The sequence below is a fragment of the Molothrus aeneus genome, chromosome 3, assembly GCF_037042795.1.
Source record: "Molothrus aeneus isolate 106 chromosome 3, BPBGC_Maene_1.0, whole genome shotgun sequence".
Lineage (NCBI taxonomy): Eukaryota > Metazoa > Chordata > Aves > Passeriformes > Icteridae > Molothrus > Molothrus aeneus.
Window position 1 is genome coordinate 57,155,241 of NC_089648.1, and position 12,262 is coordinate 57,167,502.

General features: G+C 38.1%; 1 protein-coding gene across 1 annotated transcript in view; it reads right to left on the bottom strand.

The window, feature by feature from the left end:
* Positions 1-12,262, bottom strand: part of EYA4 (EYA transcriptional coactivator and phosphatase 4) — a 137,974-nt gene that overhangs the window by 62,682 nt on the left and 63,030 nt on the right. The window contains exon 3 of the mRNA XM_066546996.1: positions 1,780-1,829. Coding sequence (XP_066403093.1) covers positions 1,780-1,829 — 50 coding nt within the window. The remainder of the gene's footprint in view (positions 1-1,779; positions 1,830-12,262) is intronic.

Genomic DNA, 12,262 nt, shown 5'->3' on the forward strand with positions numbered 1-12,262 from the left:
TCCAGGCTCTGAAGTGTGATGTGCCACACAGAGCCCTCTAGTGCTGCTCCAGCCCAAGGTCTGTCAGAGATTCCCCTCTAAGACCAAAAGTCACATTGCAACCAAAAAATCCCACTTCAGGCTGTATACACAGCACTGCATATGCTCGGGCTTGGAACACTAATTTCAACTCTGTCTGATATAACCTCCAACTGAGGTTGCAGAGCTCAAAATGAAAAGTATTTCTGTTTGAAAATGCATTTCAAAAAATGAAACTACTAGATTAACTATTTGTAACATGGGTTCTCTTGCACATTCAGGAGAAAAAAAAAGTATCTTGTTCCTCAGACACAGCATGAAGAATTTAACTATAACTTGTAAGAAATTTCCTGATGTGCAGAGATAGTAACACTACATTGCATTCAGGGTCCTCAGGTTTGTTGCAGTTTGTTTTCATCATGCTTTGATGAAATAACATCAGTCTGGAATTCATAGATTTTAAAGGCTTGAGATACAATAATCTCATTTGGCAATCACAACACTTAAAACTACACACTTGTATATGAGTGTTATGCTACACTGGGATTCTCCATGGTGTCAAAATAGTCAGAAGGAATTTGACCTTTATAATAAATTTTAATCCAAAGCAGCAGCACAGCAGATAAGTTTTTCATTTAGAAGTTGCGAGTACTGAAGGGCAAAGTGGGTTTCCACTGAAGTCCTGGTCAAAACTGCTACTGACTATGCTGAAAGCATATTTGGACACTGAACTATCTCATCCCTTTTCAGTTCTAATCACACTAAATGAAAATACATATTAATAACAGACATGAGCTAATCAAAGAAATTCAGATGGTATATAGTGCAGCTCAAGGCACAGATACTATAATGGCCTTGGATGCTGCAGGTGACCCCCAGAGGATCCTGCTGCAATAATTAAGGAACATAGTTAAGATATAGGTAAGGATGGGTTTGGGGTACAAACCTTGAATTATTTAACTTTTCTGAGTTTTAGTGACAATGCTAGTGAAATGTCAGGTTTATTTTGTAGCTCTCCCCGCACAACGAAAGCTTCTGACACTGAAGCTTTCTGAAATAGTCTTCTATACAGAAGAAAGACAAAGACAAGGAGCACTCACTAAATATTGAAGAAAACTATCCTCCAGTTTACTAACCACAAGGAAGACGCACATCTAAAACAGCTACTACTTCACTTGCTCAAAATTATCCATACAGGTATATACATGTGTGGAACATGGAAGTTAAATCCTTTTCCTTTTCCCCATGTACATGATATTGGAAATGACTGTGCTGGAAAGGAATGTACGTACGGCTTCTTTCCAGCTTATGAACACAGCATGTTTTTCACATGTGAAAACAAAATGAAGTTTTGGCGGGGCAAATTTTCCCAAATAAATAGTTTTCCACAATGGAAATAGACTATATTTTCAATAAACTTCAAGACTCAGATATGCAGTAAAGGGATAACTGAAGAAAGTGAGATCCGATCACACAGATTTCCCTACACTATTTAAGAGTTGGTATTGTTTTTTAATTGAATGTGACCATTCAGTGCTATGCCATCATCTAAACTCAACAACCCAGACTCTAGGCTGCATCTTTGACAGGGAAAAGGGAAAAATCCCTTTTCTAGAGTGAAAACCATTACAACTGATCCAACCATTCGTTCTTTGCAAAATATAACTCCATGGCTCTGGTGCTACAAATCCACGGCCCAGCTCAGCCTCGCTCTCCGCCACCGCACCGCAGTCAGTCGGCGTCGGCCCTCCAGCACCATACCTGGGATTCTGCGGCTCTGAACCATCGGACTCTGGACACGGCTTCTTCACCTGCAGGAGCAAAGCAGTGCTGGTTACTCTCACTTGAAACACAACTTCCTCTTGCGCCCCCCCCCCCCATTCCAGCAGAACTTAAAGCGGATCCTGCTCTGCTCACCGGGATCTCTATAAAATATTTCCCGCACTTTACAGCAGCGGTTTGCTGTACTAAACAGTGTGTTTCATTATTATCCCATGAACAGCTGCCAACTGCACTTCCCCAGGCTCCATTAGTGGGTTAAATGTTCAGCTAAAATAGCTTGGGGAGTAGTCTTAACTAGGAACAAAGAAACCAAAGAACCAGGTTCCCCACTTTGAAATGAGAAAGCCATACTGTTCTCAGCTTGGCCAAGAAATGTTTCCCCAATTGATACTGCTTCTGTTTCCTGCTAAAGCTCAAAATAATAAACACCAGATTCTGGGACAAAGCGCACCATTAGTTAAATAATTCATATGGTATTTTTAATTTTGTGAATCTGCTAACTGTATGTTAACTATATTTTCCTATTGCAGCAATGAATACATGCACTGTTTTCACTCATATTTGCAATACATAAGTACATAAAAGAAATTTTAGCTTCCAATTTGATCTCCGCAATACACTGCTGTAGGCTGATTGGAGGTGATAAAATCCATCACTGTCAAAAAAAAATTAGAAAACTGTTCTCCTACAGACTAGGTATCTCCTTGGGATCTTCATGATTTCCAGCAAAAATTTAATTGTACCTTCTGGTAATCTAAATTACTTGCATTTTCAGCAGAGGAAAAAACATTTTGCTCACTAGCTCGCTAATGTAAAATCCAGGGCTCTGTGGGAGGTTTTGAAGTTCCAGTTTTAAAGCCACCTAGAAATATCACTCACTGAGGCTCACTTGGTGTGAGAGACACAATAAAACAAACCACTCCCTTTACAACAAGCAAGTTCAACGACAAGTTTCAGGATACCTTGCATCAAGAAACTCTTCTATACTTTTTTGCTACTTTAAAAATATTTCAGAGAAAAAAAAAGTGACTTTGACTCACTTCTATTTAAGTTATTGACAAATGACAAAACACTCACCAGGCCCAACAGAAAAAAGGATTTAACTAATGCTAAATATTTTATATATATATAAGTTATCTCAGCTGAATGCCATGGAACATCACTCACAGAGATGAGCCACTCATAGAGCATGAGACACAGTCAGGGCTCACACAAACCCAAACCTGACAGGCAGTATTTCATAAACATTCAGGTGCAAACATCATTGCTATAGCTTTATGTTAACCACATTGTTATTAAAGTAGCATAACATCTGAAGTACGGTAAAATACTTCAGATATATAAGCGTATGACCATCTGCCATGAAAAATGCCTTCAGTGTGCATTATATACAAACATGAGAAATAGTTATTCAGATTATTGTGTCTCCTGAGTGTGTCAGTGTCAGAGGGAACTGTTCAAAAAATATATTCAAGATCATTTAAAGACACTGAAATTACAACAGCCTCTCCTTGACAGGACGTGTTTAATTTCAGGAGCAGCTTGTCTCAACTGAGTTACAAAGGTTTTGACCAGAAAAATAATATTTTCATTTAATATATAAAATATAATTTAAAATTATTGGAAACATAATGTATTTAGAGCTATAAAATACAATAACATAATTAAAATTAATTAGAAAAAGAAGTATATTAATTAGTAAAGAAGTACTATATATAGCCTAGTAGCTATATATAGTATAAACCCTAGTAGATCTTTTTCCATGTCCCTTTAGCATACTCACTTCCAGCATATTTTTATTATCTCCTTGCTCTTAAATTTACTGGAATTTATACATTCCTTTCCAATTTCTCTTCTGTTCTGTGGTTGCCACCAGTAGCACTGTCTCTCACATTTGCACTGGGGCTCAGATCTCACTCCCCAGGAAAGTTCAACCACTGTCTTTAACCAGCTGCTGGAGAGTCTGTCACCCAGACATCCCAACACCCTGTGGTGGGCAACTACCACAGCAGCCCAAAGATAGTTCCAGCACGCATTAACATAATCCAAGCACTTTTAATATACAGAATATATTAAGACCCCTGGTTTTCCTGGGCAGGGATGATGCAGTAATTCAGTACTCACAGATGAGTTTTTCTACTATAGCTCACATGACGACTGCATTTTGTTTTGACCAACATTACAAAGCAATCTAAATATCTGAAAGGTTATGCTTTATCCATATAAATTAACATTAAACATAAACAAAAAAAAACAAACCAAAAAATTGCAACAAAAGCCCCAACTGAGAAATTTAGATAAATGTTGAAAGGTCACAGCAGAAATGCCACTGGTCAATTGCATCAAAAAGACTCACTTCCTGTGTGATGCAACAAACTTGGGGAGGAAAAAAAAGTGAGTATTTTTTATTTAAGAATATTGCAATGAAAGCAAAATGCTTAAAAAGTGAGAGTATTTCAGGTTTGACACTTGGAATATAGATGATGCAGTTCATCCATGAACACTATCTGAAGAAATGTGCAAAAGCACAGAGATTTGGCTTGTCCTCTGAGACTAAATGTAAACTTCATTGTGTACCTTTAGGTCCCTCTATGAGAAAAAAGATTTAATAAATAAAAATGTTATTTCTTAAAGGACGAACAGGCATGGGATTTTCTTTCAAGTGGCCATATGGAATCAACACTATTTCTGTTCAAGGCTACTCAAGTAGCAAAACAAATTCTGTTATTCATAAAATTATGCCACCCTTGAAGGTGAACAGAAAATCACTGTGAAAATGTCTGATCAAAGACTAAATATTGTTTCCTTTGTCTTCAGCTGCACTGTTTTACCTCTTAATCTGCCTTGCTGACTGTTTTCAAAATAATTAACTTTCACTAACACCACATTTATTTACATTCTCATGTGTTAAATGCTATAAAAAGAACCTTTTTCTTTACTCTTGCTCTGTTTTCCTTTCCCCCCTCTCTGTTTACACAGGTTTTCTCACCATTTTAGTTAAATGCATGTTGAGAATCATTCACAAGAGTAAGATTCCAGTTTCAGTTTGAATTCTGTTGAACTGCACTGATCTTGCCTACTCTGGTTGCCTGCTACAAAATGTTTGTAAAGTTTCAGCTAAAAACCTTCAAAAATTTGTGAAAACAGACTGCTGTGTTCATGTTTTGAATGTCACATCATTATGCTGCTAATTGCTTCAGCACCCGAAGGTTGGAGGTAAAATCCCAAAACTGAAAGGGCGGGGGGAGAGTTATCAATACCCAGAAATGATAATTTCTGTGAAATGGTGTCCACATTTATTTCAGTTTGTAAGATACTAAAAGGCCTGTTGTCACACTGTTGGTGAACTCCTGCTGCAGTGAGGCTCCTCAATTTCTGAAGACCCTATCTGCATTGAATACTCTCCATCTCAAAGATGCTGGTGCTGAACAAGCCTTAGGATTACTTCAGAGTGCCAGGAGAACCCCATGTTGTTGGGAAATTTGACATTATCAAAACTCTCCCTCTTTGCTTAGTTCTAGCCCCCACTGTGCAGTGCCCTGGGTACATGGTACCCAGCAGTACCCTGATGAAAGAAAAAAACCCCTGTAGACTCAAGTGAAGGGAGGAAAAACAGGAAAAAAAACCCCAAAATCCAAACAGGGAGAGGGAACAGAAATCAGGGCACAAAAGAAGAATGGGCACTCCATGGTGGCAAAACTAGAGGAGAGCAGAAGCCAAGTGAAAAAAAATGTGACAGATGTAGGGGTGTGGTGTGGACAGAAGAAGAACACTGGGACTGGCTGAGATGGAACACCACAGTTTGCTCTCCTCTCTTCTAGATTTGGGCCTAACACTACAAATACAAGCCTAAGCACTCATCAGATACCTGTGAAACTCATTACAAAAGTCATTAGTGACCAGTCTGCCCAGAGCAATGGACTAGTTCTGCTACTCCAGCTGTACAGAAGACCTAATTAATGATCCAAGCTGGAAAAATATACTTTGACCTTAGATGATTGTGTATAAATGTTACTTTTATGTCGAAAAATGAAAGTCTCACTTGGCTTAAACTTTTATTAAAAATAATCAAAGTTTTATACAATTTCTACCTTCACCTGACTTGGTACATCAGAATTCAAATATGAGCACTGTTAAAAGTGTCTGATAATTTGAGGTCACTGTGAAAAAGATATGCATTTATTAGGCAGCAAAAAAAGATATGCATTTATTAGGCAGTAAATGCAATAAAGGTATATGATAAATATTTACATGATGAAGGATTTTCTATTAATTGGGCTTTGGATGCTTCATGTTTAACAAAGATAGAGTGAGGAACATTAAAAAAAAAATCTAACTATGCATTCACTGGAAAAAAAGACACCCCCTGGAAAGCCTAAAATGTCAGGTAATAAGATCTGCACCATAATGTGCAAGAAGCAGAATTTCCACAGGCCATATTAATTCTGGCATTTCCTTGCTTCTGATGCTTTTCTTTGCAACATTAACATCTTTTAACATGATTTTATTGGACCCCATTACACTAAATGTTAAACCATGAAATGGTCCTGCTCTATGAGGTGTTCTCACACACACACACACTGGTGGTATTAAACTCATAATGCAACACAGGTGAGAAATCCTTTCTAACACTTACAGCTGAAAAATCTTGCCACATCAGCACTAAATTACTCTGGCAATGAATCTGCTGAGTTCCCTCATCTACTGCACCAATTATGGCCTTGAGGGTCCCTCCTAAATCAGTAGGGCTGTAACAGGGCTGAGTAGAGCCTGCAATGCTTTGGGCCTGGAGGAAGCAGCTATGCATGGTGGAGCTGTGGAGACTCTAACATCACGGAGACAAGAATAAAGAAAGGAAAATACTTTTGGCAGACCCAAGGACAACCTCAAATCACATCTTTGTGCTTCCTCAGCCTGTGTGATTGCTCTGGAGTATGGGCAGAGCAAGTGCACTTCGGCTGCCTGGATGTTTCCCTACAGCAAATTACTCTGGAGGAAGTTGACCCATCTCTGCTTGCTGTCCAGGGAAGGGACTATGTCTGTAGAACAACTCCAGGAGAGGATGGCACAGGCAGGGGAACAACTTGATGGTAATACCAGGTAGAAGAATATGACTCAGGATATTGACACTGTCATGAGTATGAATAGTAAAGAAAAGTAATTCTCCTCAAATGTTTTTTAGATGCTGACTTTGATAGTGTTTACACGGAGTTTTATAACCATCTTGACAACAAAAAAACCTTAATGGAGACTGTCTTTACAATGCCTTTGTACACATCATTTGCCAAAGATTTCTTTTGCTGCCATGATGTCATTGATACCACAAAACAAATAATGTCATTTGCTTGACCAACAAAAACAGGGGAAGGTTTTGCTTACAGATACAGCTCTGGGATTGAGTCACAAATTGTAACCATGCAGAAAATCTATGTGCTTTTGATTTAATTAAAAAAACCTCACAACCGAACAACAAATATTCTTGAAAGTGAAGCAGTTTTTGATGGCTGAATTCAAATAATACTCCAACTATGTATGTCCTGTGAAGACAAAATCTCAGTGAAGCTTCTGCAAAATCAAACATATGCTGAGTAGACCTAGAGAAACATATGAAAAGAATTCTAAATAATCCCAAATTCTGAACTGATTTTTTCACATTAATTCACTATTCTGCCACACTTCCATAAACCTAGTGACAATATTAAAATTATATAAAGTTTATATTAAAATATAATATTAAATGAAATTAAAATCCATATGAAAATGTAAATGAAAATGTAAGACTACAAAGTTATGCACAAGCAAATTTTAATTACATTTCTGCTGTAGTTAAAACCCAAACACTGATGCTACTGTTGAATGAAAAAACTTGAAGCAATAGAAAATTGATTTTTCCCCCCTATCTTTCACAGTGCAAAGATTGTACATAGCTGTATTTTATTTGAATCACACCCTGAAGTATGTTTGTCATACTTCTGCAGATCTGAAAACAAGAGTTCTGACTGCAATGGAAGAATGAATAAAAATATGCTACATAAATTGATTTAAAATTCACTGTTCAAGGAGTTTTTTGGTTGTTGGTTTGGTTTTTCTTCATAAAAGTCCATATGAGCTATTTCTCTATTGGAAACAACATGTCTGCTCACCACCTAAACTAGGTTTAGCTATTCAGTGGTCTCTTCTATTTTCTTAGTAATGAAATCATTCATTATGCCATCAACTACAATTGACAACTCTAATCAAAACAAGATTAAGGTTTGATTTTTTTAAATAAAAGTATAGTGCAAATTATTTAAAAGTTTTGAGTATGAAAGCAGACTGCTGATGCTAACGTTTGCATTTTATGTAGCACAGTAGAGGAGACTTCATATTCAAAGACATCAGATATGTTTCCATGCCTCTAAGGGGTGAGAACAAGGTATGGGAACAAGAAAAGTCAGTGCTGTTCCACCATCACTTCTGTTTTCCATGCAAAACTTTCCTGAGATAGATTTGTTCTCGATGAAATGCATAATTGCATGTTTTTACAGTAGTAACTCTGGCCAAAACCACTTGGAGATGTACACCTAACATGCAAGGAATACTAATCCAGAAGGGATATATTTAGTATTAAATACCTACAGTTCAGGCATCTAAATCAGTCTAGGCTTGTCACATGAGGGCTTCCTTTACACCGAACAGAAAGATACAGATGTATTTCACCGGACCTAGAGTAGTCATCCATTTCAGGCAGAGGGGAATTACACCAAATTAACTGTGACTAATGGCTTCTACTCTCCACTTACCTGCTGAAACACAGGTAGTTGGGAAACACTGAGGAAACTGAATGGTGCTGCAAAAGAGAGAGGGACAAAGCCTGTGTGCCTCATGACATCCTCCACGAAGTCTTCTTTGTTGGCAACATCGATTATGACAACGGAGAGGGATGTCTCCCATGGAAGCTGCATGCTTTAGAGCCTCAGCTCCTTTGAATCAGTCACTGAACTTAATAATTTTAAGAAGGAGCTATGTCTTAAAAAGCGTACAATAATCTTAAATGCTTCCACTTCTTGAGATGACAATCTTCATGACTCTCACAATGTTTTGGGTTTTCTGTACAAATTGCTGATGAGAACAGTGTGGACAAACCAGGGACCAGTCCATGGACAGCCCAAAGAGCTGCAAGGAGGCACTGCATTTCATTTAGGTCTTATTTCCCCAGGCTGGAATGATGAGCAGTAACACACTAGAGCTCTTGCTGGTGTGCACATTACATACACACTAAAGTTAACTGGAATTTAATCAATCCAGGTAAATGCCTTTTTCATATTTCCAATGAGAGTATAATGATCATTTTTTTGGGGCACACTGCACGGTCTTACCATTGACACAAGCCTTTCATAAATCAGAAAGCTTTATATAAATAAAACATAAAACTCTGTTTCTATTGAGAAGTTTTAGAGAATGAAGGTATCATTAAGGTGACATGATTGATAAAATCTGAGACAACTTTAACTCCTCAATTTTCTTATTCATATGCTGTTGTTGGGGACTAAACATTCCTTCCTTGGTAATTTCTTGCTTGTGGAAAGGTTTCCTATGTGTTTGTTTTTGCAACATGACTAATGGGTTCAAACAGTTCAGAGCTCTAAGCGTTTTTAAAATCCTTTATACCTGCAAACATTTTTAAAACACATTTTAAACTGCCTTTGGCACAAGTGCACTAAAAATATCAGAGGGTGTAACAGCGTAACAGTCAAGTCATAATTTAAGCGATTGGAACCTGTAAAGTGCTAACTTGTACATTTTGAAAAGCATTTATGCATGCACTGTGGGAAAAACTGGCATTCTCTTTTCCTTTTTGTTTGTTTGTGTACAATGAAAGAAGGAAATATGCCTTCCCTTAAATGGTGGGTCAGGCAGGGCAAATGCCATACTACAATGACACTTTTTGTTTCAGCCTGAGTTACCTAATAGCTCAGAGCTCACAGAATGCTTTTCCCTGCAGCTGGGAGGGTGGGCCTGGCTCCCTTTGAAAGAGAAAAGAAAAAAAAGAATGAAAGGAGAGGAGAGGAGAGGAGAGGAGAGGAGAGGAGAGGAGAGGAGAGGAGAGGAGAGGAGAGGAGAGGAGAGGAGAGGAGAGGAGAGGAGAGGAGAGGAGAGGAGAGGAGAGGAGAGGAGAGGAGAGGAGAGGAGAGGAGAAGAGAGGGAAGAGAATTCAGATTCATGAAAAAATACTAATGCACTAACTGGTTTTCTGTCATTCTCTTTTCTTTCTCTCATATAATTTTCCTAGCTCTCTTCATCCCCCCCACCCACACCATCTCTTAAAAAATGCCCACACCAACCTAAATACAAACCTTTAGCATTTTTTTTTTTTTTTTTTTGCCTTTTCAAGTCAGCACTCTATCTCAGTGAAGCTGAATCTGCAAGTATACCCTTGGTGTCTTCCTGGTATCTCCAAACTGGCAATAGTTAGAAGGTACCATTCTTAATCTAGACATGGAAAATGCTTACTGCTTTTACTTCAGTTATGTTCCCATGATGTCCTCCAGTTTTGTTGCAATCGCATCATTTTTATTTAAGTGTTTGCTTTTTAAATATCAGCATTCCCAAATACCATTGATCTCTTTTCAGGCAAAAAACCCCCAACATACTGAAATGCAGGAAAACAGTTATGCTGTGCAGTGTTTTCTAGATTTCACCTTGTGATTCATCATCTCCACAGAAATATTGTAAGCAAACTAGGTGTATCAAAGCTGCTTTGGAGGTATCATTTAATATTCAAAGTAATACCAAGTCATCTCCTGTTATATGCATAAAATTCAGAATCTTCTCAGAAAACCTGAACTTATTTTCTTTCCTCCTGTTTTTCAAAACCAACCAGGGCCAACAAATGCAAAGAAAAAAAGAGTAAACTTTGAAGCTGAAATTTAAAGCAATGAAAGTCAGGAAGTTCAAAAGTTAATGTTCCTATGTCTGTGTTAACTTGGCCAGGTTGCAAATAGATCATGCAAATACTTCAAGCTATTTTGTTAAAGGCCTTTAGTACTGTGCCATAAAGCATAATAAAACATGTTGTTTTCTTTTCAAGTGGAAACCAACTTGTATGAGAAACAGTACAGTGTATTTCTACTGCTAATGCTGACTTCTCCACCACCAGTCAAGTATCTCTGCCTCAAGGCACATTTCTGTTCTGACAATGCTGGTGTCTCATTGGAATCCAGCTTCCCCTTAGCTCACCCAAGAGCTTACGTACTGACCCCCACAGGAACAAAGGACAACTTCTCTCCTGACTCGTTTGCCTCATCAGAAAATAATCTGTCTTTCCCCTTGAGATCAAAGAACACTTGTCACAATTTTTCCATCCCTCACTTAGTTGAAATTTAAACAAATGGCCTTGTCGATCATCTCCTCCTTTCTTTACTTCACTATCCTGGTTTTTACCAAGGAGCATATTGATACCCCAGTGCAGTAAACAACATGATCTCACATCTCTCAAATACTCATCCCCACTACAGATGATTAAATACATACATGTAAAATATTCTGATTTAGTAAAGCATTTATTTTACTCTCCTTGTACTCTTTTGTTTGTCTTCTGTGTTTTTAATATACATATTGCAATGTGCCAAGGTTAAAGGAGATCAGCCCCCAAAAAACGTGATTTATTCTTGGTCAAATATGCTGTGTTTCTTAGCTCCAATGAGAGCTAACCCACCAATGCTGGGCCAGTGTTAAGTAAGCAAGGTCTAAAAAACCACCAGTTTCACTATCCTCTCTGTCTTGGAAAAGCATACTCATCAGCTGTATTCTTCATCCCAGAGCTAAAGGGACTTTAAAGGATTTAAGGACAAGGATTGTGGTTTTGAACTATATTCAAAAAGCTCAAGAAGAGAAAAACAGCTCTAATGTGTTCACCATACCCTTACTTGATGCGACCTTTGTACTAATTAGTTTTCAAGCACTGAAGTCTTCATAGAAGTACAACCTGTTTAAGAGTGAATGAATACCTGACTCAGATCCTGGTCTGACAGAATGAGATGGAATACTTTGGGCACACTGAAAGCATTGTATATGGATTCACCTACATGACAACTTGATTTATTGGCAATCCAGAGTTCCTAGGTTGAGGTTTGAATTATTCCAGACAACACGGTAAGCTCTTCCTATGAGCTCTCCCAAGTTTAGCCACTTGTTCACTCATGCCAATTTTGCTCAGATACTTTTCAGCCAACTTTTCTTCACTTTTGGTCTTACCCAAGCTGTATGAGCCAGATGTAGTGGTAGAAGACCAGTTATTACCTGCAGTGTCTGCCAGCATAATCCACCCTGTGTGACCTGTCCATCACACATATGTCATACAAGATCAGAGGTAATGTTGCACAGCTCCTTCAGAAAAGGAGAGAAACTACTGCAGATTTTCAGTACACTTCTCAGTGTGCAGCTAGTAAGAAGGATTCCAGTCACTTCTGTGTTTTTTGGA